The sequence below is a fragment of the Physcomitrium patens genome, chromosome 15 (genome assembly GCF_059467195.1).
Source record: "Physcomitrium patens ecotype Gransden chromosome 15, ASM5946719v1, whole genome shotgun sequence".
NCBI lineage: Eukaryota > Viridiplantae > Streptophyta > Bryopsida > Funariales > Funariaceae > Physcomitrium > Physcomitrium patens.
The window spans coordinates 15438416-15463890 of NC_143424.1; the positions used below are offsets into that span (position 1 = coordinate 15438416).

Here is a 25475-nt window from a genome sequence, read left to right on the forward strand (position 1 = left end):
GCCGTCCCCATCGTGGTCAAGTGCTACTTTCGTCTCCTCTCCGTCGCCATCTTCGTCGCTTGTTGTCACATTCGTCCCCTTTCCGTCGTCGTCGCGTCGTCATCGTCCTCGTTGTCTTGCTTGGTGCGGTAAGAGCTTGTCCTTGATTGCTCTTGTGTGTGTTGGACGCTTGCGAGCAGCGCTTTGCGTCGAGGATTTGAAGCGCAGCAAGAGGATCCCAAGCTTTGTCGGATTGTTTATTGCAGAGTGCCAGGAGAGTATCAAGGGAGCAATTCAGGACTTGGCCGGGGTGTGATTGATTGCGGAGAGCTTGAGAGACGCATGTGAGTTTGGAGGACAGCAAGCATGGCGGCGTTGCAATACTTGGAGAAGCAGAGGGCAGCTCAGCCGGAGCTCGCCGAGTGGTACGCCAGCATGGCCGATCTGTACCAGCGCAAGCTTTGGCACCAGCTCACGCAGAAGCTCGACCAGTTCGTGGCGCTCACCGTGTTCCAGGTATTGGATGTTTCCACCTTGTCGGTTTAATCGCTGTGGTTTTCGTGTTCAAGCGAGGTTGTTGTTGTTGAGCGTGCGGTGGTTCGACTTGGGGGTGGCTTGTTTTAGGGCTGTCGGAGGATGGGTGCAGATTGGGAGAATGCGGGTTGTTGCATAGGGTGGTTGATCATTTTATATTTATTTTTTTATTTAGTTATTAGGGTTTTATGTGTGCTACACTGTTGGGAAATGTTGTGTTGATGGGATTTTATGGACGATTGCAGGCGGGAGACACCCTTGTTCAGCTTTACCATAACTTTATTCGGGACTTCGAGACCAAGATCAATCTGCTTAAGCTGGCTCATTTTGCGGTCATTGTATCGAAGCAGTATCCGGAAAAAGGTGCTGCTGTTGCGTATCTCGAGGAGGTCATTGAGAAGCTTAGGACTTCCGGGGAGAGGCGGGTTGATGAACCAATTCTCTACGTGAAGATGCAGGTTGCGGCATTGAAGCTGCAGCGTGGGGAAATTCAGGAGTGCAAGAAGCTGCTAGAAGAGGGAAGAACTACATTGGATAGCATGACTGACGTTGATCCTTCGGTTCATGCGAGTGTTCACTGGGTCTCCTCACAGTATTATAAGTCCCGGCAAGAATTTGCCGAGTTTTACAAGAGCGCCCTGCTGTACTTGGCGTATACATCTGTGGAGACTCTGTCAGAAGACTTCAAGCTGGTTCGTTTCTTCGTTATCTTATTACTTTTCGACTGGTTGCGTAATTTATGCTATGCTCTCCTGACTGTTCAGTGAAGCAAATCAGTTGTCGACTGAAACACCTCTTATTCAATCGACTGAATACCGGAATCCTTTACTTCTAATTTCTACTATTGATGTATCGAAGTTGGAACGGTTTGTTCAAATTTATGCGAGTGATGTCCTGGGTGTGCGTGACTTAATGGCTTATTCGTTTTATGACCTATATGTTGCAGCTGACTACTTCAAACTGTAAAGAAAAAAATTCTTGTTTTGTAAGTCCTTAGAGTTTTCCATGTTGATGTTTAATGAAGGTTGCATCGGACCTTCTGCTTTAAATGCAAAATCTTGGGGTGCATTTGTTCGAGTCTATCTGTCGGCGTGGGTCATTTTTGTAATGCTATCAAGAAGCCCGAGCTAATGTTGGAAGCTGACGGCGGTGTTCTAAATTCCCATATAAGGTTTCCTTCAACGCTGTTAGTATTGGTCACTGTTAAAATGTGATGGTTGCAGGATCTTGCATTTGATCTTTCACTGGCGGCCTTGTTGGGGGACAACATCTATAACTTCGGAGAGCTTCTTGCCCACCCTATCGTAAGTTTTTCAAGCATATTTTGGTGCTATTTCGTATATCCCTGATGTATTGTCTTTGTTCTCCTTCGTTTGATGTCATCTAACTTATAACACTGGCAGTGTCTTCTTCTTGTTGAGGTCACCACAGTGTAATTTTGCAATATTAGTTGCTGGATGCTAGTGGCCACGAAGATCAGAATTCAAGTAGATTCAATAAGTTTTTTTGTGATTCATCAAGGTATTACTGTGGCAACCCTGAAATCCATGACGTGCATTCTTTCATGATAAACTGTTGTGTGACTTGTAGGTCAAGAGTCTATTGGGGACAAGTGTAGAGTGGCTGTATTTTATCTTGCAAGCCTTCAATGCTGGAGATTTGACCAAATATCAAGAGCTTTGCGGTCAATACCAATCTGCTCTAACTGCACAGCCTGCACTTGTAGAGAACGAGAAGAAACTGTGGGAAAAGATAAACATTCTATGCCTCATGGAGTTGATTTTCAGGTAATGATTTGCCTTGAATTTTTGAAGGATCTTAAAAATGTTTTTTTGAGTTTATTTCCATGCGAGCTTGTTAGTCAGCTGGTGAATAGTTAACTTCTGACGATGCTATTGATTGTATTAGTACATTGAGGAGTACGGATATGGGATTAAGAACGCATAGATCTAAAATTTCTACTTTAAGTAGTCAGGAGTTGCTCCTATAATTCAAGATTTTCCTTCTACGCTTCCGTTGGTTTTTGTAACTCGTTAATGCCTGAGATTAGCTATAGCGTAGTAGGTGGTGGATCTACATATGATGGAGTGTCTGTGATGTTATATAATCTCTCCTAATAGGTTGGTTGGATTTTCTCTCCAGCCGCCCATCAGAGGAAAGGACTATCGAACTTAGTTTGATTGCTGAGAAGACCAAGCTGTCGCTGGATGAAGTGGAGCATCTTTTGATCAAGAGTCTGTCTGTACGTTCCTCATGACTATGTCAAATAAGTTTGTGTGTCGTAATTGTCCGTTCACAGCTCTGAACTCCTCACATATTAGGCTCTCAAATATTGCTTAGTTTGTGTTGACTGAGATGAACATCATATTCAGTGGTATGTAGAAGCAAGCTAAGAAGGTATTTACTTCCTAAAACTTTTGATACCTGAACAGGATTTATTTTCATTATTTCTCTGCCCGCTATCATTTTTTTCGAACAGAGAATCTCATTTAGGGTATTCTGCAGGTACATCTGATTGAGGGCGTTATCGATCAAGTCGATGGAACAGTGCGTGTATCATGGGTACAGCCACGAGTTTTGGGAATCCCTCAGATTAATGCATTGAAAAACAGGCTAGACAATTGGTTGCAGAAAGTACATACAACTTTGTTAGCTGTTGAAGCAGAAATCCCAGATCTTTTAGCTGTTTAAATTAGTTGCCACCTCTGGAATTGTTCTTCTTTTTTTAGAAATAGGATGCCAAACAAGAGGACTTGAGAGTATGTACTATTTTTGCCCTCAACCACAGCATTGAAGCCGCTCGGGTGTGGGTGGAGTTCTGTTCTACAGGAAATAAGATGTTCTCTGACGTTCATTCTTTAATGACTGTAATTTTTTGTTACTGCGTCATCACTTAGCCAGTTTTATGTGCACTCCATGTTTTGCCAAAAAAAAAACATTTGTTGAACTTAATAATTTCGTAAAACTCTAAAGTGTTACATGTCAAGAGCATCACAACCTCTTAGAAGGAACTAAATAGTACGTCAATTCCGTCATTTAAGAAAGTTGTGATACGTATATGTGTATGAATTCCAGTCTACTGTACATTCCTTTAGTAATTTGATGAATTACAAAAATTGTCATCTTTTTAAGTATTTTAAGAAGATGGGCATAAAACTGCCGACTTTAGTTATAAGAAAATGTAATATTGATATTATTATTGTTATTAATATCACCTTTTTCATCCTTATGTTGATGGATTGACATGTATATTGTATATTGCTGTTAATTAGTTATTACTTTGTGTGGTTCAAAAAATAATTAAAAAAATACAATCCCTAAATTTTTTGAATAAGACATTATAAAACTTGAATCCATCATATTTTATAGACATTTATTTTAAATGGAAAAAGTTGTTTGATTATAATATGGTCTTTTATTTCTATATTCACATCATTAAAGTTTGCATAGTATACACACAAGATAAAGTATTGATAGTGTTTAAAATAGAATTCTTTACAAATCTAAACTTCAATAAACCATTTAGCTCAGATACATCTTGGAATATTGCAATAAAATTATTTACAACAATTGTTATTGAATTTATAATTATAAAAAATTATTATTTTTATTTCTTTATATGAATAAGATCTATTAGGAGCAAAATAATACAAATATATTTACCATCTAATAAGTATAGAATAAAATATTGTTATTCATAACTTAGTCAAATATTACAATCTTGGAATCATATATCACAAAATTGTAATAAAGAACATTTTAAGATTATATTATAAGAATTAAATACAAGTTTTATAAGGATTTCTATTTATAATATAAACTATTAAAATATTTTATAAATTCCATAAATTTATTTTATGCAAAAAATGAGTTCATTAAAATTTACTTTCTAAAATATTTTGAAGTTTTAAAGTTGTAAAATATAATAATATCCAAGCATCAAAAGTATGTATATATTAGGAGTGGTAGGTGTAGGATTTTTGGATGAAGGTTTTCTTTGGTTCAATAATAAAACCTAAAAATAGGCTTAAATCCAAAAGTTGCTTGTGTTAGCTTACCTTCCAAATTCCAAAATTGCCAAAAACAAAACACCCTTTTTAAAATAATAACTTCTATTTATTTTATTTATATATTTCTAATACTTTTAATTATAAGATCTTGTTTCTTATTCATATTAAGATCAATCTACTATATCTTAGGTATTGAGATCATTGTATGTGGGAGATCATAATATTCAAAGTTGAGGGAAAAGTTTTTTTTTGGTGTTGCCTAAAAGGCATAGTGAGACTTGTGCTAAGCAAAATTCCTACTTGTAACTTCAAAATTCTTAGGAGATTTTATTTTCAAAGATATCCTTAAGTTGAGTACGTGCATGCAAAATCTTAGAGGAAGAAGACATGTACAACACCTTCAACTAAATTGTTTTCAAGTAGGTAGTTAAAAAAGTAGTAATAAAGAAATTAATTCAAAAAGTCATATTATTTTCTAAAACAACTTTACTCAAAAAATGGATGGTGGATAGAAGCACTTTTAGATGTTTGAGAAGTATGAATATATGTATATATATAATAATAATAATAATAATAAACTAAATTAATATAGATTTTGGAAGATCATGTATATCCATTAGCTCTCAAATGCACTAGATAGCTTCATATTAGATTAATATTGGATCTATTGCCTTGCAATATTGTTATTATATAGGTCCCAAAATTACCCACAATTATAGCCACCATGTGATTGGTGAGGCCCATACCAAAATTGTTCCAATTAGGGTCCAAATCCAAAAAACACCATAACCAATTTCAAAAAATATTTTTCTAAAATAAATTAGTGAAGCATGACATCCAAAAGATTTTCTATCTTCATTTTTTTTTTTTTTTTTTTTTTTTTTTTTTTTTTAAATAAAAATACCAAAGTTTGATATTTCATATGAGATACTTGATACAACCTAAAGCTATTTTAACTTTTGAAGAGCTTTAGGATTTATCATACTCTTGATTGGTTTCCAAATTCCTCATAAGAACTTGAAGGCTACAATTAAACAGCTTAGATTTGATTATAATTTTCTAAATTTTAAGAAAATCAATAGTGCTTTTCTTGAATAATGTTATGAAGAGATCAAAGATAAGTGCAAGTAATTTTTGAGATCATCTTCAATTGTTTGCCTTGTTTCTAATTTCAGTCTAATATCCACAATGAGCCAATTAGAAATTCTATAACAATAGTTCTATCGTAAATAAGCCTCTTCATGGAGTCTATGTCAATAAGACAACAAGATCACACTTTTGAATGAGTTGTAAGAGACCTTGAACATGTCATAAAGATTAATAGTATCAAATTTTCTAGAATAATAATAGATAATACATCCACAAATAAGAAGCCATAAAAAATGTTGTTTTGGTAAGTTCATATCATTGTTTTAAAAATGTATATTCAATGATTTCCATTAATTAGCCAAAGACATCTTTGTGGCAATCAAGACTATAAAATTGGAATATACATAATCAAACTTTCTTCTTTGGTACTTGTTTAAGTATCTTCAATGATTTCTTTTTGGTATTAAAGATGGAGTGAAGTTCTATAATGGCCATTGTAGTATAAAGACTAAGCTCTCAAAGTTGCAAAAGTTTTACTTTAATCAAATGGGAATCTTTACAAAAATGAATAAAGAAAATTCTTAATTATGAATCCATTACATATGGTCTTGTATGTGAATGCAACTTTATAACCAGCAATGTAGTCAAAAACAATGATGAATTTATATAATTTACAAATTATACCATCATAACTCAATGATCCAAGCTTGATAATTTTTTCTAGTTTAAAATGTTGCTTGATAAATATAAGACCCCATTGCAATATTGGTAGGTCAATAGAGTTGCACGTACACTCTTACAATAGATTACAATTATGTTGTTTACGAGGGCTATATCTAGGACAACCTCCAAAAGAAACTTGTAAACATTTGGCTTCATCTATTCCAAATTGAAAAATTAGGTAAGTGCAAAAAAGATGTAAAAGATTGTCTTTGTTAAGACAAAATATTCTGTATTTGCTAAGACTTTAGTCAAGTGCAATTTTAATATTTTATCATAAATGTGAAAGATAAAGAAGCCATCAAAATGTGATTTATGAAAAGTAGCAATATGGGACTCTTTTTTAAAAATACCAATTAAAAGTGCAACCACACATGCTAAAGTCAATTACATAGAGTTAAGAGAAAGAGTTGAATTTTCCTCATTGTTGTTTTTTGAGTTGCATGAGTGACCAAACTTTACTTGAATTAGAAGATTTTTTTAATTTTAGAAAGGTTTTGTAGTGATGGATTTCAGCTCAAGAATTGCAATTACAATAAATTGAAGAATATAGGTAATGGTAGGCAATTAGATAGTAAAAATTATACCAATTATGTAGGTGGATAACTTGCACTGTTATATCATGTGGATGAGCTGTTAGATGTAGGCCAACTTGTGAAGAGTTACTTGTAAATTTGTAGAGAATTGGAGATGAAAAATTATTTTGTTGAGGGTTCAGTAGGTTGAAAGACACTTCGACAAGGATTGAGCAGTATAGAAGGTTGTTTTCTTCTTACATTCATTAACAAGAACTTGAAAAGCATATAGAATATAACTGGGACTTGAAAAACACACAAATATAATGATGTGACATTATCTTGGAATATAACCTTGAGGTTTGACATAGTTTTTTGTTAAACCAAAAATTGATTTAAAAAGGAAGAGCTACCCCTGGTATATATGTATATGACATGCAATGTTTTATACATTTTAGAATTCTTTTTAAGTCATTAATTATAAATAATAAATGAAATCGATATTTTTTGCAAACATTCATCAGTACCTTGTGTGTTGTATAAAAAATGCACAAGTTAGAACTGACATCCGAGAGTTGGGGCTTCTTTGAGAAACCAGCTTCAAAAAGTTGGAAGTATTCTGTGTAAAAAGAATCGATGCGGAGGATGGTTCCTGGCATTACAAACTTGTAGAAGTTCTCATTTGTATCAATTCATGAATTTTCTAGCTTCAATACACTTCTATACGACAGCAATTCTCAGTATCTCAAATCATCTCATAACTAATTTATCTAAACCATAACTTGATATAGAGCTGTAGCATTGTTACATTGACACACCATCGACATGGAAAGAGGCTTCTTTATCAATGAAACACTTGTTCCGAACCTCCGCTAAACGCCGAAAGACAAGGTGTTGAATGTATCTGGTCCAGCTGTAGCTTCGAATAGAAGCCAGTTTTGCTAAACTGTCATCCATGCTTTAATCGGCAGCTGTATACCCAACTTGAAGGTACACAACTTGTGCTAAATAGCCATTCGATCACAACGCAAATGAAGTGCGATGCTACATTGCCAGGCTCATTCGGATCCCGCCTTGGAATCGCCGCGCTTGCCAGTGTTTGTGTGTCTAGTAGACACAGGCCGATCTGGGCTTATCCACACTGCGTCAATGTATCAATCAGATACGTGATATATGATATATGAATGCTACTTTGGCAGGGGATGTCAGTCTCCGATCACGAAAACGCCTGATGAGGGGCGCGTAAACACCAGCGCGGTGGCGTGAGGGTCTCCGGATCTCTGAGCGGTTCTAGAATTCAATACTGCGTGGCGTGAGGATTCGTCGGCAGTGGTGTCGAGCTGCGTGATGTCTTCTAACAGAAGCACGACCTCGTCCATCTTGGGGCGCCGCTCAGGGATGGAGTCCACACATGCTAATGCCAATTGCAGCATCTGCTGCATCTCCTCCTCTGAGTTGTATCGCAAGAGTTCCGCGTCGAACACTTCCGAGGTCCACTTGTTGCGTACGATGGACAACACCCAATTTGTTAGGTCCTGTCCGGGAGAGTCCCCACTCCTGTTGGATTGTATCGGCGGCTTGCCGGTCAAAAGCTCCAGCAAGAGCTGCAAGTGCTCAGTGGGGATAGAAGAGTGTTAGTTAAATGAGGATGCTCACGGGCAAGACTAAGGTAGCGATAATGAACCACGCACTTTCATAAGGAAATGTGAGTTTGGTTAGAATTGAGGATGTGCTATAATACCTGGCAATCATGTAATAATTATTTTAGACTTAAGAGTATTGTTTCAACCAGTATTGTATTAAGTCCTACATTAGACCTATGTTGAACAACGAAACCAACTCCTCTAACGTTTTTACCCAACTCTGTGTTATAATGTTTTCTTAAAATCGATTTAGTGTTGTGCGTAAAGCATCCCTGTTCAAACATGGACTCCAAGTAAGCTGCCTGGAATGAATGATCTTCAGCTCAGTCGACAGGTTTCCAGTCGGTTAGTGACTCTTAATTCTAAAACTGAAAATATTTGGACGTTGGTTTGAATCCAAGAATCTCAGTTGTTCTTACCACGCCGAAGCTGTACACGTCGGACTGCGTTGAGTTTTTGCGGATATCGGTGACTTCTGGCGCTCGGTATCCACCTAACCCTGAAGCGCTTACATTTACCGGAGTTAGATCTGTCAGGCAATAGTCGGAAACGCAAGGCTCCAAATCGCGATTCAATAGCACGTTCGTCGACTTGATGTTCCCGTTCACCAGGTTGACGCTCTCCTTGTGCAAGTGCGCCACCGCCCTCGCGCAGCCTAACGCTATTTTCTCCCGGGTGACCCAGTCCACTGGAGTGCGATTGCCGCTTGTGTCACCTACGACAAAGGTCACATCAGAATTTCGTGAAAATCGCCCTCGATCTAGACATCCAGGCGATGTGACGCAGTACATTGAAACAGCAACAGGTGGAATCTGAAAGGATCGGAATCAGTACCATGGAGAAGAGCATGCAAGCTTCCTCTAGGAACGTAATCGGCGACAAGCAGCTTCTCATCCTTGGAGAAGTAGTATGCTCGCAACGGCGCCAGGTTCTTGTGACGCAACCGACCCAGCCTCCTAACATGTGTCTCAAAATCTCTCCGCTCAGTCACAAAAACCTTGAGCCGCTTCACAACCACGGAAAACCCCTGATCCAATTCTGCTCTGTAGGACGTTCCCACCCAACCCTTACCAAGCACCTCAGCCGAAGCGCGCAGTAGCTCGTCCAAGCGAAACTCTGGCCGCTTCTTGCTGTTGCTAAAGAATATTAGTTCACTACGCTGGATTTCGCATGAAATTCGCACCGCGTAGCTGTCCCTGAAGTCTTCCTCATCATCGTCTCTGTCTGAATCATATAGCCTCACTAGCTTGCCTGCGTGCGACTTCAAATTTAAGTTGCCGTTGTGGCGTGGACGGCAGAGTGCGAAGAAAGCAACGAGAATTACAACTCCGCAGGCGCCGATTATGATACCAACCATACCTGCGGCCATCACCTTCTTGTGCTCACGATTCGTTGTTTCAGATATTGTTGTCCCAATGGGTGCAGCAATGGCAAAACTGGGTTCAGCTGCAGGAGCGTCTGTGGGAGAAACTGCAGGCAAAAACGACTCAGGACAAGGCATCCTTGCTTGCGCCCCGCACAGCCCTTCATTGCCATCAAAGCTCTCGGTCGGAAACTTATGCAACGATGCGGGGACAGACCCCGAGAGATTGTTGTTAGCTACTGAGAACCTAACCAGATTTGCTAAAGTTATCTCTGGAATTTGACCAGAGAAAGAATTGTTTTCGAACTCGAGGACTATCAAAGACTGGAGCGCATTGATGGAAGCTGGGATTGGACCAGTGAAGTTGTTGGATGCCAGAGTGAGGAGGCTTACACGAGGCCAATAGCCAGTGAAGTCGGGGAGTGTGTCGGAGAACAGATTGGAATTCAGAAAGAGTCCCTGCAAGCGAGTGCATCTAAGAAGATCTACAGGAAAGGGACCCGTGAGTCGGTTGTGGTGCGGGCTCAGGACCCGAAGATGGTCGAGATCGCCGAGTGTGTTGGCAGGAAGGGAACCTGTGAGTTAGAATCCGGGGATATGAAGATACGCAACGCGATTCTGGTGGCATTCAACTCCAATCCAAGTGCAAGAATTCGTGCCCGACACCCAGGGGAGAAGATTATCAGACGGATCCACCGCAACTTTCAGCTTTTCCAATGCTTGTCTATCGGTTTCTAAGCTTAATTCTTTGGCATGCACCGTAGCAATGCGACTGAACATTATCAGTATACTGAGGCCCAAGAGTACTAAATATTTGACCTCATTACTCCTATCCGCTGATGCCATCACAGCTAACAGCTCCAGCGCGAGCATCTTACATTTCTCGTGTCATGTTCATTGCCGTATTTGTAAAATCAGCAGCTGCATGTACTTGACGATTGAAGACGGTGACGCGCTCACCAAACCTTAAGAAAAAATCACTACGCAACCATTCCTTGCTGCTAAATTGTCTACAATGAGTCTCCTGCACTGAGCGACTCATCTGCGTAGGGTACCCTAGTGTGAGTGCATACTCTCGAGATTACTTCTGAAAATGGCGCATCGAGGGAAGCATGCCACTCCTGAGGACATCAGTTTCCGATTAATCGACGACACTAGTGTTTGGTAATGGATTTTTAAAACGAATAGAGAAGCCTATTACGCAGCTCCCATCCATAACTGACAAGGAACCGGCGTCAGCGAATGTGCCCAACCCAACCGTCCAAATTCCTGAAGGATGCCACTCCATGTTACGCTCTCAGCCTCATCCCCCAAATCTCAGAACCTATTCCACCAGCCCATAGTCTTTCTGCAAAAGACATGAATCTCAATTGTCTCAATTCTCTAAATTAAACCATGGCTCGAAACTACCTGCTGGTGGGCGCCATCTTCAAACAGCTTTCATCTCAAGTGGTATGAATGCGAGTCATCGGCCAGAGTGGCAGCAGTTGGTTCTCCGACGTGGATTAATCACTTCCTCATTAGATGCACCAGTTGCTTTGGTGATTACATGGTGCAGCACCTTGAATGGAATCAGCACGTGGCTCTAACGAAATGTTCTTCGGCGAGTCATCCTGATTTAAAATATGAAGTGAGCTGCACATATCTATACTCGGAAAAGCTGACTAACTAGAGGAGTGGTGGTGTTGTTGATCATCCCATCATTTCACGAACTGCAATGCTGGGAACTTCTGAGACGTTCCATTGTGCAAACAATCTTCATCATAATTACACAGCATCTTTTCTTTTTCTTTTTCTTTTTTTTTCCTGTTCTGCTGAGCTTGGTTTTCCTGCCTTCTTGCAGTCATGAAGCCAAATCTAGGGACGCCACAGCGAGCTTGTCTCTAGCGGCAACATGACCAGGATAAATCCATTTTTTTTTTTTTTTTTTTTTTTTGCATCTGCGGCTTGATTCTTCTTCGCTGCCATTTCATCATTCCGCTCTACCATTGCTCAGTCGACGAAGGCTGTTTTTCTGAAGCTGAAGGGCTGGACGTGTGTTCGTCAGAGTGCAGAATTGCCCACTTGTTGTGCTGTGCAGTTATAGACTTGTTCCATGATTGTTGCGTTATTTTTCAATATGTTTTTCACTTGTGTAATCAGTCTTCATCTTCAATGTTTCGTGTTGAATTCCGCTCAAGTGAACCGCGACGCATAATTTTACTTGATTAAGCTGATTTGTTCAAGTTGAAATTACACTCTGTGATGTTTTCTCCAGGGTGGACATCTCATTGTTTCTAATTGAATGTTGCGTCGCTTCAAAGAAAATTCATGCCCTTTTCTAGAACTGTGAAGTGTCAAAGTTGATAACTAAAGCTATTTTAATGATTCATTCTTTTATAAAGTTATTACATGGTGGACAATCATTCTAGGCAATTAATTCTTGCTATTTGAAATATTATTATCCGGTGAGTACGTTCACTGATCGTTTACCTGTGTTGGTGGTGCCAAATGATACCCAATAGTCAAAATTTGAGAGTCGATATTTTCTTTTTATATATATATATATATATATATATATATTGCATCTACATTTTTATTTTATTTTATCAACGCGTTAATAGAATCCAATCTCTATTCCAAAATTGACCATATTTTTCTGCTTCTTTTTTAGTTAACCTCTGGATATTTTTGCTATCTGATTCAAACATTATATACTTTACATGCCTAAACTGTGATTCTTAAAGTAATTGATTTGTAAATTTTAATTTCATTAAAAGTTTTGTTAATTGTTAAGGTAGTAAATCTTTTACTTTTTCGAATTAAGTAACTTTATACCATTTGCAGTGCAAATGAGTATGTAGTAGTTATTCAATTCTAAAAAAATTGTTGCTATAAGTCATCTAGTTAGAATATAGTCTAATAGAAGTTTTTCAAAAAAATAAGTAAATTTCTAATGGCTTTAGTTTATTGTAAAGTATTATTATTTTTAGAATAATTTTCAGCAGATAAAACGTCCTAAATTTGATTTCTTAAAGTATATAGATCCTTCAACATAATCTTTGTAGTAAAATCAAAACAACTATGAAGGTTTATATTTGTCTACTTTTATATTTTTCTAATCTTAAAATATTAAATTCCTTTATGTATTCTTGCTTAACTTATGTTTAATCTTATAAATAACTATTTTATAGATTAAGACTTTGTTTTAAAAAATGATTTAATTTTTTATTATTAACTTTAATATATATATATATATATATATATATATATTTTTTTTTTATTTAAAAAACATTTAACTAATAAGTACATTATATAATTATATTTTATAGTTCAATACTAATAATTCTTAGGATTTAAATATTTTTATACTTTTGTATATTTTTTGATTTTTTAATAATCTATGTCGTTATCTTTTTTATATTAGTGTTTATAGGAGGTCAAATTGTTCTACCTTCTTATAATCCATTCAAAGAAGAAAAAACAAACCATCCATAACTTTAATGCCTTTATAGAAGATGGGACTATTTTATTTAGATAAATTTGATGTTATTCGATATTCAAAATTATCTTCTATTATTTGTTAAAACTTTACCTAATTTTGGCATAGTATATATTTAAAAAAAATCTTTTAAAAGATTAATTTAAGATTAAACACTATCTAAAAGTTGTGATGGACCTTATTAAAGAAATTATGGCTAAAAAAAAGAAACTTAAGAATTTATTTTATCTTTTGATATATATAGTGTGGAGCAAATATTTGTAGGAAACCATAAAATCTATGCTGATAGATGATTATTTTATTATTATAGATTTAAAAATTATATCCAATTATTATAAATAATTTAATGAATTTTTTCTTTTCGTTTTCTTTTAAAATACATATATATATATATTTATATATATATTAAATAAATATAAAATCAAAAGTTAATAAAATCTTGCTATTCTTGCAAATGTTGAAAAAACTATTAAATTTATAGTAGGCTAGTTTAATATTAATAATAAAACAATGTCAATAACAAAATAATAAACAAAAGATTGTGGCTTATAAATTTTCTTTACTTGTAATATTGAGATGTTTTTTATTTTTATTTTTATTGATCTAAGCAATAAATAAAACAATCATCGATAAAAGATAAAAGATGGAAGAATAAAAAAATAAAAAATAAATTCTCTAACATTCTCATAGATGAGTGTATTAAAATTATAGCAACTAAAATTTCTTCTAAATTGCAATATTTTTAGATCAATTGCAAATTCTTCTCTAATTTCAGAAAGAAATAATAAAATTCCCTTCTATAGGTCTTGTATACAAATATATACCTTAAAACACAACACTCACCACAAATACATAACTTAATTTTATGATAGAATGTCTTCCCTCTAAACACCAAAACTATGTTGTTTATGTGTCCCACCTAAAACACTTTTCTAATTTGTTTTGTGCTACAAGATAAAAGTTTGACCTAATTCATTCTAAAAACAATTATGTGAAATGTGGTCACAACTTCCATTCTATTGCACTCAAGGGGCTCACATGAATTAGAAGAGTTTTCATTCATACTACAAACTATCCATTTCTAATGGCATCCAAACTTGTTATCCCACAACTCTTGATATTCCTTTTGCAAAATGATTGTCAAAATTGGCGGCTCTCCAGCATAGATCCTGTTTCCTGACCTCAATCAAGAAACTCAGTATTACCTCTCCATAGCTTCGCACATCTAATAACTTACATCATTTCTGTCTAGGAAACTTGGAAATGCAAAAGAACTCATCCCGAGGTCTGAGCAAAACTCTAAACCGTGAAAACTAGCCAGCAGAACAGGAGTGGATTTCCGCATTTCGATTGCTCAATTTCTAACTTTCTCGACATGTTAGAAGTGGTTCGAGGTTGCAGCTCTCAAGATTCGTCATCGTCTTTCTGTCATTCAGAGTTTGCGTGGTCTGTAATGGAATCGGGAAGGCAGTTATAAACTGATTAGATTTCATACTGAACTATCTTGGTTTCTCGTTTCTCCACAGGCTGATAGGTTGTCCTGCATGTATTGCAATTGCCTGCTGTGTAAATGAGCTACCGAAGCATCCAAATCAAGAGGGTAGCTGTTGAATTAAAAGTCGACTCGGAAAATCCAATGAGTATCCAAGGAAAGTTGGCACCGTCCAGCATGCCGACTTCGGGGATGGAGTGGACACACTGGTGTTTCACAGCTCCGACATTGTGCGCTTCGTGGTTCATCCAATTCAACATTCGATTCTTCAGATTGTGATAATTGGAACGAAGGTAACGTGACTATTACAAATGCTAATCACTCACGTGAATTTTCATAGTTCCACTTTCAACGGGGCTTTAATCACTGGGACTACACAATCACATGTTATGGACATCTTCCATCACCCTTGTGATCACATTAATAATCCGCTCTGAAAATTCCTGTGATTGCAATTCATTCCCTCCATGGCGTCAGTACAGCGTTCAGAAGTATATTATACCGTCAATGAAATTTAGCATTACATATTCTCCCTCATTCTCTCTGCGTACTTTGTGCTATTTCTCTGAGCAAGCTACACATCTTCACTATGACGGGAGGCAATGGATCACGTAGTTCGAGACCCTCATTGTTGCTAATTTTCATGCTCATTCCAGTCTTTGCAGCTACTGCGCACGATGCTGTTCATGGAGACGATCGCTCATCGCTCCCCCGGCAGTCTCCTCGGGCACCTGATTCTGCTCATGAGATCTCAGGAGAGCCAGGAACCAATTTCAAGTACGGGAAGATGACATTTGACGAGGCTCTGCACCACGGCTCAGATTCTGACGAACCTACCACGTGCACGTGCACTTGTTATCGAGACGTACCTGAGTCTCCGAAGACTCCATTACAAAGTTCACCCATGCACAGGGATAGGTCACCTCCTCCTGCTCCATATCGCTACTCTCCGAGCCCCGCTTACAGTACTCCTGCACCACCGACCGGCAGCACGACGTCTCCAGTGACTTTCAACTCACCACCCCCAACGCCATACTATGATATTCCAGCTTACAACAAACCCTCTCCTCCTGTAGTAGCTGCGCCAGAAACCTTCGTTCCTCCTCCACCGCCATCGCCAGTTTACTGAGGTGCTGGGGGTGGTGAGTTGCTGTCCCTAACTTGCTCCCTTTTCTTGTTATGGCTGTGGTATTTCATCATGGGTTCCATGGTTGTTGATTAACTCCACATTGTCTCACAATTAGTGGAGAATCTAATTGCCTTGAAAAAACAACCGCATGTAAAAATTAATTCTAGTTGATGTGAGTAGAAGATGTTGCAATGATTCGATTCAATCAAGTGCCGATTTATTCTTGCTCATAGTGAAATCGATTTTTTGCAGGAAGAAGCGACCACGCTCCTGAAGGAAGGGCAGCGCATCGCTAAGAGAGGAGATGAACACATCGTTTGCAGAATCCGTGTCCAGTGTTCAGTTCCTGGTTCCATCGCGTGATCCTGCATTGTAGTTTTGACTTCATGTTCATGAGAGGCTTCCTCGAAAAATTCAGAATAATACGGATCATCAGCATAGACGTGTTTTGTCAGGATTTGTTATGCCTTGAATAGATACATTCGCATTAGCTCAGCGTGACGGAACTCTGTACTCTTGCATGTGACAGCATTGAAGCTACTTGTTATTTATCGCACATGTTTCACCTCACGACTCCATTTCGAAAACCTTCAAGTTAACGCTAACATGTTATGACCAATAGCTCTAATCCAGGAGCATGCACGCATCAAAAAGCGTTCTTAAGAATATACAGTTAAAGAAGCTGTCCGGTTACAGAGACCGCAAGGTTTACTTCATCAACCTCATTTCGTAGAAATATTCTACCAATATCAGGACCTTCAACATATCCTTTTTAAAGAGGAACCGAGAACGAACGAATAGTCCGCAGTCTGGCTCCATCCCTCCGATGCAGAAGCCATAAATAGAGCCATAGCCAACTTCCCGATCAGCTCTAACGCCCTCTCCCTTCTCACAACCTTTCTTCGCCACAAAATACTTCGCCTCATCGATTCGTCCCTCCACTTAGCTAGAGCTAGCTTATAAAAAATAGTGAATCTAGACTTGATGGTGTCACAAACCTTCGAGCTGAATCTCAAGCTGCAACGAAATCGCGGTGGATCGATCGGTGCTTTGATGAGCGCGATCACCGAACGAAGAAGGCGAGCTGGTGCAAGGCTATGACTAATTTATTTCATTCATAAATATTACATCACGCCACACTAAAATCTACAGCATGTGCGATATATTTATTTGCAAATAGTATACCATATAAGGCTAATTCCAAACTAATACATGGGTGATTTCACTTCAATGCTATATGATGTTAATAATTCAATAAAATATAACATAATATAATTGCGGATTATATATATATATATATATATATATATATAGTTAATTGATTTAGTAAAAGTGTATTATAGTATAGTATGGCTCTAGCTGAATTGAAAATACTTGTATCAACATGAGGGATGAAGATCAAGCTTATCAATTCTTTACAATGATTGTGTTGTGAAAATTAGTCTACTCTTACAAGATTAAATTTCATTTTCTGTTAAATTCTACTACAAGTAATTTCAAAGTTATCTTCAAAGTTGAAGATTTATTGTTGATTTTGTTGTACAACCATTAGCTGATTGAATAGAAGCTGTATTAGTGAGATGTAAACATGTTTTTATTAGAGCTTGCAAATATCAGATTATAATTGGTTCTTTCAGCAAATATATGTTACAGAATTGGCTCGTTGAGTTAGATTGTAGAAAGCTTTAAATTATTCTTTATTGAACACAATCTTTACAATTAACAGTAATTTTTATATCTATTTGTAAGACTAACAAACTTAATTTTTTTTTTATGATTATATACAATGTTTTTAAAAAAAGATATCTTGTTGCTTCGTTTATAATTGAAGGCATAAAAAAATTCATCACTATGTACAATTACATTCCATATCTTAAATGATATGCAAAAGAAAATAAAGAAGAACCCAATGTTCATTTGAATCAAAATATAAAATTAATGATACAAAGTTTCTTTTTGGTGATAGTCTTGGTCAGCCCTATCATCAGTATAATCTCAAATTATAAATACAATAATATAAAAAAAAGGAAGAGAAAGATATTGGTAAGGCAATTGTTGCTGAATGTTGGAGCTGATACAAAATAAAAACAATTCTTCTGCCACTACTACATCACAAATGCTTTGAAACTGGGTTTGAGTACACACACACATCAGACGCAAACAATGTTTTAGGGTTCACAACCATTCTTTGTCAATTGATTGATTAATTCATTCATGTTTTCAGTGTGCACAATACACCACAGAGTGCTACACAAACATCCTTTGTTTTGTGAACCCTCTCAAAATTAAGAGCTGTTGGCTCTTTCCAATGCATTTCAGGGTTTTATTCTCAAGTCAAGTTCATTTTCACAATGGATTTCATATCTTCACCCATCATACATAAGAAAGAAGGAGAGAAAGATAGATGGATGGATGACCTCTATAATACAAATTTCAACAAGTGGGTAAGTTGCATAGCACTAAAAGTTTGATTTCAAAAATAAAATAAAATAAGGTTTGTTCACGGCAATGATTTGTGATTATTGTAATTGTATTTACAAAATTAAATAATAGTAATAATAATTAATTAGTTGTTCAAAAATATACAAAAAATTCTTTACATACAATGTATTTAATAAATCCCAAGAAACATATTTAATACATTTTTGTAAATGCAATGATTTCTCTAAAGATATTTTCTTATCTTAACCAAAAAAAAGTTAATACATCATTACTTGATTGAAGATTTTTCAATTTTTTTGATTTTTTAAGACTATCCAATAATTTGTTTTTAGCTTCTACAAGAGAATAAAGTCAGTTGTTGTGTTCAAATTCTCCTATGCTATCTGTTTTTTGAAAAAGCTTAATCAATTAAATTTTACTAATTATACCATATTTAGTTAAATTTAATTACTTGCACCAATTTACCAATTAATTGAATTAGTACGCTGGTATGTATTTAATTAAATTTAGTTAGTTAAATTTAACTAATTGTACATGTCCTAGTCCCAACCTTAGGCACATACTTCTACCTGACCTCTACAAGTGAATAACCTGCCTAAAAGAATACCCAACCACTGGTCTCAGCCATATTCAATTAAACAAGTTATATTGTACTAGGATTGGGTTGATAAATATGAAACTTATATATGCATATATATATATATATATATATATATGCATACATACATACATACATACATACATACATAAGCTACACAAAAAATTATGAATAATTGTTTATTTAAAAGAGCATTGTTTTTAAAATCACATATTGCATGTTTTAATTTCAAGACAAAAAACTCTCATGAAGAGAAAATAAAATTTGGTAGAAAAATAATTTATAATAAGGTCTAATTAAAGATCAATTATGAAGAAAAAGACTCAAAATCAATGCACTAAATTCCATGAAAAGGTCATAAGATGGAAGGGTGAAACATTTCTGACTTATAATGATCAAAGTGCTGTCATGAACACCACAAGGGTTAGATTTAAAACAAGTGAAAACAAAGCACAACAATAAAAAGCTCAATAAATATCCTGTTTTACAATCATATATTTTCAATGTAGGCCACATACATACATACATACATATATATATACATGCCACTTAAATATCATATGCAACATTCATGCACCACCAGAATGTAAAAATTAATATTGCAGGAAATTTAACACAACATTCTCAGTTAGCAGTTATTCTATATCAGAAATGATGCATACCAGATCTGAGGAACTCCTGGTTCCAGTTTCAACATGGACCCTTATTCTGATAAGCATATCTGATACCAGCTGATACCACTACTGTTCCGGCGTTCAACGTTCCCGCGTGTTCCCATCTGTGCACAACCTTTTCGAACATGTTCGCATATTGTTGCTCCCCTAAGAACACAAAATCAATAACTCAATTAATTTTTCTTTCTCCTTTAACTCTTTTCTTTTCATTTCTTTTCTTTTTCCTCTATTCCTCCTGATCCAACGCCATCCATTGAATTGATCTAATCTGCTTGGGCTAACACTGTTCATCCATATTTACAAGCCTTCATTCATTCATCCATATATATATATATATATATATATATAGATATTCTTACCCATCTCAACAACTCATAAGAATGCACACGAGATCATGCTTGCTGGCTTGCCACCTCAATCCTATTTAAATTATTTTGTAACCAATAGATACCGATTAAACATATAATATAGTAACATTCAAGACTGAAGGAAAAATAGTGAAAAATATTTGTTTGTGTTGTTTAATTTTGAAAAAATACAACCATGGGACCACAAATACTTTTCATGCTCCACAATAATTTTGTGACACCAGTTGAACTATCCAGATATATTTGATTTTTGAAGGGTTTTCGTGCTGGATATTTTAATAAAATAGAACAAAAAATGGACAAAATCGTACCTGCCAAATGTTTTCAACTAAGTTGGTTTTATGGATTCTAGCTGTAGATTACCATGAACAATTTGAAGAAACATTTGTAGTATGTAGGCTAATCCTCTAAAGTTGCTTATGGAAATATAGTTTACTTTTTTCAATGATATGCATGTGTGCTGAATGCATGAAATTAAAAATGGTTAAGGATATTTGAAATACACAACAGGAAAACATTTGGTTTATAAAGAAGATTTCTTGAAACAAAACATAAAAATAAATTCCATTGAGTGATTGATTCTTTTTAATCCAGAGACATTCACTTTCACCAAAAAGATAATAAAACGAAAGGAAGAATTGAACATTTATCTATTGTAACACATTTTTGGAGGTGCTGGGGAACATTCCATGTTCACACTTATCAACAGCGCTGGAGAACAATATCCTACTAAGTTCCCGAGCTCTCATTTATAGCTGACCACCTGACAAGCAATGTTCTCAGGGACCCAAAGAAGGGCGTTTCTGATTAGAACAAGTGGGTACTTATCTTCGTTTTGCCTCGTTATAGTATAGAAGAGCACAGAAAGGGAACTGGGAACAGAAGCAAGGGAACTTGAATGGGAACCAACAGCCTTCACAACTATAGGTGGGTTCCAATGCATAATTCCCAAACCCACAGGTTCTCATAAATATCTAGTCGACATATTTTACGATCACAAACATGATATTTTATTCATTATACTTCTATGTATGCTGTAAATATAAGTATTATAAAAAAAAATGTTATAAAGTCCATATTGGCTTGATTTTAACAAATTTATTTATTTATTTATTTATTTTTACATTAAAAAGATAAAGAACTAATTTATTTAGACCAAATCTATCATTGAGATAGTTTTTTTTTTTTTTTTTTTTTTTTTTTTAAAGATAAGAATACATTGTTAGCATTGAACTGTATCTATTAAAGCACTTTATAATTATATACATAATAGATGTTGAGAACGAAGTTTATACATTATTATACTTCAAAAAAATGAAAAGAACAAAAAATGAAATAGTTCACAATTTAAATAAAAGTATTAAAAAAAATTCAATCTAAATGATACGATTTTTGTTACCAAGAACTATTAATAGATTGTCTAGCATTGTCAAATTTTTAATTAAAAACCAAATCATATAATAAATTTATTTTATGTAATTGGTGATATTATAAATAATTGCATCAATGTTTATTTTATCTAACTGGTATTTTTTTTAAAATAAATTAAAAATAATTATATCTTTCAACACTCACTTACATACAACTCATTTGAAGATTCTCATATAAATATATATGCGGTAACTCAGGAGTATGTGTTATATGTATATTTAGTAAATAAAAACTTTTATCCTCTCAATTCCAAAGTAGCAACAAAATAGATGGTGATAAGGCCAGCCATTCCAACCAGCGGAATTACACTTAAGGAACACAACCCCGACTGATAACCGCTCCGTCCAGTCAATCCATAACCGTGTTCCATCGCGAACGATGAACCAAGCGGTCGTGGAACCACGAGAATTGATCTTAGCACAACCGCGCGAGCCGGGACCCATGACCGAGAATATGAGCTGCTGCTGCTGGCTAAGGCGCTCGAATGCGGAAAGACGAAGCAGTTTGTCGTTGCCGGGTCAAGCAACGGTGACGACTCCAGCGAGCTGGGAAAGGCCCAGCGAGATTGTGATCGTGATCGGGATCGTCACCATCATCCCAGAATATCGCACCGAAGCCTGGCCGGATTAGAACTTGAGAAGATTCCATGCGGTGGGTGGTGGCATCAGCAATCGGGCAGCCTGTTCGTGTCGATCAGGTCGGATAGATCGCGTTGGAACAGGCCAGAAATAAATTTGGGGCAAGCACATCGGGCGATGTAGATAGGGAGTGGTGTGTAAGAGGATATCGATGTGGCTGGGTCACTTCGGTTTTGGGAGAGTCAGACCCGAACCTCATAAAGTTATCGTAAGTTTGCACAGGTAGCAGACTACAGGGTGGTGGTGTTTGTGTCGATCGCCGCTGCAACTGGGAAAGTTCAGTCGCGCTTGGTACGAGTCACTGTATTGAGATTGAAGGAGAGGGGAGTTGAGAGGTAATGAGTGAGAGAGCTGGTATAAGGATCAGGAGGTGCTGGTGGTGGATGGTGTTCTTGGTGGGGGTGCTCATGGTGGGAATTCAGTACCGGCTCCGATTACCTGTCTATATTCTCTAGGGTGATCGTGTTGGAATAAACCAGTTGTGTGATTAATCAAGTGAGGTTTTGAGCAAAGCTTTGTGCTGGGGAGATTGTCGTTGTTGTGGCGCAATGGCGCAAGCGCACAGCATGATGCAATGTTCCTGCGGGAGTGCCTTTGTTGCCTCAACCAGTCGGGTGAGGCGAATAGGCGGTTTATCGGGCGGTTTGGGAGCGCCGACGCAGAGGAGGCTGTTAAGCTCTGGTGATGATAGTATTTTTATTTCTGTGGAATCGTCACGATGCTTACGCGTGTCGCATGGCTTAGCTCCCTCTGTCCACCGTCTCGCCACGCTTCGATATGAAGCGAGTGATTTTTCAAAGCCCTCGACGGCATGTGCTTCCGCAGCGAATGGCAGCATGGGCAATGACACCATGGTTGTGATGGGCCACCAAGGCGCAGGATTTCAGCAACTGGAGCAACCGTGGGAGGGACGTGCTGGAGCAGAGAAGGAGAGCAGGAGTAGGAGAAGTCCTGTGGTGGAAGTGAATGAGAGCAAAGGCGAGCACTATTCGTCGAGCAGTACTTCCGAGCAGAAATTTTCGGCTTTGAATACTGCAGAGTGGGTTTCATCAGGCGGGCAAGTGGGTTCGGCGGATGCGAGTAAGAGCAGTATGAAATGGAACATGCTCCTCAGCACGGAAGCGCTAGAGGATGCACACCTCTTCCGCGCCTCCAGCGTCACTGACGCTCATGTCCTCCGTAGAAAGGGTCGACTCAAAGAGCAAGATGGGCTGATCGAGTTCATCATCTCAATGCACCACACGCACTCGCCGTTCCAGGTGATGGAGAAGGTGGAGCGTTGGGTGCGAGAGCACGTCGCGGATCCCAATCGCTCCACGCTCAAGCGACTCATTCCCAACTTGGGCCCCCGGTTCCACACCCCCTTACCCCTCGTGCGCGCACTCCACGAATACGACGAATTCGCCTCTCTCTCCCGGCGCAAGTATGTGCCCCCAAATTTTGCCGAGGTCCGCCATGTGTTAAATATCGCTCAGGTGCATGCCATTGCGGAGAAGCTGCAACTCATCACATTTGATGCAGACGGGACAATATATGCTGATGGGCACCACATTCGCGGGGACAACAAGATGATCGGCCACATCATTAAGCTCATGCGCGAGGGAATTAACGTCGCCATTGTCACTGCAGCCGGATATCCAGGCAACGCTGAGAAGTTTGAGGGTCGACTGGCGGGCCTCCTGGATGCGTTTAGGGAGCTTGAGCTTCCCCAGAACGTCACAAAGCTCTTCCACGTAATGGGAGGCGAGTGCAACTATTTACTGGGCGTGAATCCGCATACTTACAAGCTGGAATTTGTGTCCGACGAGCTTTGGAAATCCTCTGACATGTTGGCCTGGGGAGAAAGTGATGTCAAGGAGTTGCTGGACAGCGCAGAAAGATCGCTGAAGTCCGCCGCCGCGCGGCTACGTGTTCCTGTCGAGATTGTGCGCAAGCCTAGAGCAGTGGGCGCAGTACCCAAGGATCATACCATCTACGAAGTTCTAGAAGAGATGGCGCTCACCGTGCAGATGCAGCTCATGCAGTCAGGGCTCCCGTTCTGTGCTTTCAACGGCGGAAACGACGTCTTCGTCGATGTGGGGAACAAGTCTGTTGGGCTCCAAGCTCTCATGAAATTCCTCAACAAAAACTGCTGTGAGACTCTGCACGTTGGAGACCGCTTCACAGTTAGCGGTAACGACATGGCAACTCGGTCCCAGTGCTCCATCCTCTGGGTGGCAAACCCAGAAGAGACGGCCTTCTTCGCTCGACTCTTGTTGCGCGACATTCGCTTGGCGAAGCTGAATCACTACATCGAGTGAGATTCCAAATTCTGAATCTCCATCCATGACCTGATTCAGCTGCCATCGATCTTTTGTAGGACTTTTTGTAAATAGAAATCAGCTGCGAAGACGGTCCAGCGACCCCCGTAGACTGAAATATCAGTTGCGATGCCAATTCATTAGCCCCCGCAGACTGAGAATTGTGTGGCTTTCATTGAATAAGGTAGAATTGTATCCTGTTAGTCCATCGTAGTAGGGAAACCATCAACCAAACTTTCAGTAGATTCGAGTCTTCGACGTTCTGTCAGCCGCCCTTTACGCAAAAGTTTTTGATGTCGGAGCAAAATTTTACTGCCAAGATAAATCAAGTACCATCTCACAAGAATAAAGTGGTGATCCTTGTCAATTCCATCGTTTGTGTTTCCAACTCCGGGGTTCATTGCCACAGTGCACCGATTTTTTTTCTTTTTTCTGTGAACATTATCACTAAAACAAAACCTTCAAAAAACAATTGCGATTCCCAAAAAATTTCACTACAAACGCGTTGCCATGTTGCAATATGCTTCATGGGTGACAAACATGATGGTTACGGATTGATTGGTCACGCCGACGGCATCTGCTACGAGCAACATGTTGTCTTCTGTTTAGAATGCACACACCACAGTCTGCTGTTTCACCATATTTTCCTTTCTAACGTCAAGCTCAACACTCTCTTTGCAATATACCAAAAGTAATTGCACCTTAGTTATGAATGCAATCACCATCTTTGAATCCAAAGCTTCTCCTGCATCCCACAATCCACAATGTCAAAGTGTCAATGGTGGTGTTGGAGCTGGCCCCGAGGGGGCTGAAAAGAGGCTGGAATCTTATGAATCTGCAAAGAAGAGGTATGTATGTTGCGTTTATAAACATCAGGGAGGCATGAGAGTAGAACATTTCCTAGTGAAACACCAATAATAGGAAATACTTGGTCCAATCCATTGTAAGGTTTGATGATCTATTGATAAAAATACTATAAAAAGTCTTTTACTTTATTTAATTAGACAAGATGTATATAGATAGTGAAAGTGTGACCCTGAATACTAAAAGTTCTTCATTACCACAGCTT

At 37.7% G+C, this 25475-nt stretch overlaps 4 protein-coding genes across 4 annotated transcripts; 3 read left to right on the forward strand and 1 right to left on the reverse strand.

Moving 5' to 3' along the window:
- The first annotated feature begins 156 nt into the window (after positions 1-156).
- LOC112292913 (26S proteasome non-ATPase regulatory subunit 13 homolog B) lies at positions 157-3375 on the forward strand. Its single transcript, XM_024541898.3, has 6 exons — positions 157-495; positions 759-1205; positions 1737-1817; positions 2104-2300; positions 2656-2755; positions 3019-3375. Exons 1-6 carry the CDS (start codon positions 346-348, stop codon positions 3202-3204), a joined length of 1161 nt encoding a protein of 386 aa, XP_024397666.1. The 5' UTR covers positions 157-345; the 3' UTR covers positions 3205-3375.
- Positions 3376-7432: 4057 nt separating this feature from the next.
- On the reverse strand, positions 7433-10988 carry LOC112292307 (putative inactive receptor kinase At2g26730). The gene is made up of 3 exons (XM_024540640.3): positions 9325-10988; positions 8910-9205; positions 7433-8451 (listed from the first exon to the last, which is right to left on the reverse strand). The coding sequence occupies exons 1-3, from the start codon at positions 9989-9991 to the stop codon at positions 8053-8055; spliced, it is 1362 nt and encodes a 453-aa protein (XP_024396408.3). The 5' UTR covers positions 9992-10988; the 3' UTR covers positions 7433-8052.
- A 4366-nt stretch (positions 10989-15354) lies between these two features.
- On the forward strand, positions 15355-16525 carry LOC112292805 (uncharacterized). Its single transcript, XM_024541635.3, has 2 exons — positions 15355-15968; positions 16208-16525. Exon 1 carries the CDS (start codon positions 15416-15418, stop codon positions 15953-15955), a length of 540 nt encoding a protein of 179 aa, XP_024397403.1. The 5' UTR covers positions 15355-15415; the 3' UTR covers positions 15956-15968; positions 16208-16525.
- Positions 16526-22004: 5479 nt separating this feature from the next.
- On the forward strand, positions 22005-24774 carry LOC112292774 (IMP-specific 5'-nucleotidase 1). Its single transcript, XM_024541586.3, has one exon. The coding sequence runs from the start codon at positions 22655-22657 to the stop codon at positions 24404-24406; it is 1752 nt and encodes a 583-aa protein (XP_024397354.1). The 5' UTR covers positions 22005-22654; the 3' UTR covers positions 24407-24774.
- Positions 24775-25475: the final 701 nt, after the last annotated feature.

Excerpts from the sequence above, each read along its gene's own strand:
- LOC112292805 (XM_024541635.3), top strand. The coding sequence starts at position 15,416 with ATGACGGGAGGCAATGGATCACGTAGTTCGAGACCCTCATTGTTGCTA.
- LOC112292307 (XM_024540640.3), bottom strand. The coding sequence starts at position 9,991 with ATGCCTTGTCCTGAGTCGTTTTTGCCTGCAGTTTCTCCCACAGACGCT. Across the intron at positions 9,206-9,324 it reads CTTGCATGCTCTTCTCCATG|GTGACACAAGCGGCAATCGC; the intron begins GTACTGATTCCG and ends CCTTTGTCGTAG. Across the intron at positions 8,452-8,909 it reads ACGTGTACAGCTTCGGCGTG|CTCTTGCTGGAGCTTTTGAC; the intron begins GTAAGAACAACT and ends GAGCACTTGCAG.
- LOC112292774 (XM_024541586.3), top strand. The coding sequence starts at position 22,655 with ATGGCGCAAGCGCACAGCATGATGCAATGTTCCTGCGGGAGTGCCTTT.
- LOC112292913 (XM_024541898.3), top strand. The coding sequence starts at position 346 with ATGGCGGCGTTGCAATACTTGGAGAAGCAGAGGGCAGCTCAGCCGGAG. Across the intron at positions 1,818-2,103 it reads AGCTTCTTGCCCACCCTATC|GTCAAGAGTCTATTGGGGAC; the intron begins GTAAGTTTTTCA and ends TGTGACTTGTAG. Across the intron at positions 2,301-2,655 it reads CTCATGGAGTTGATTTTCAG|CCGCCCATCAGAGGAAAGGA; the intron begins GTAATGATTTGC and ends TTTTCTCTCCAG.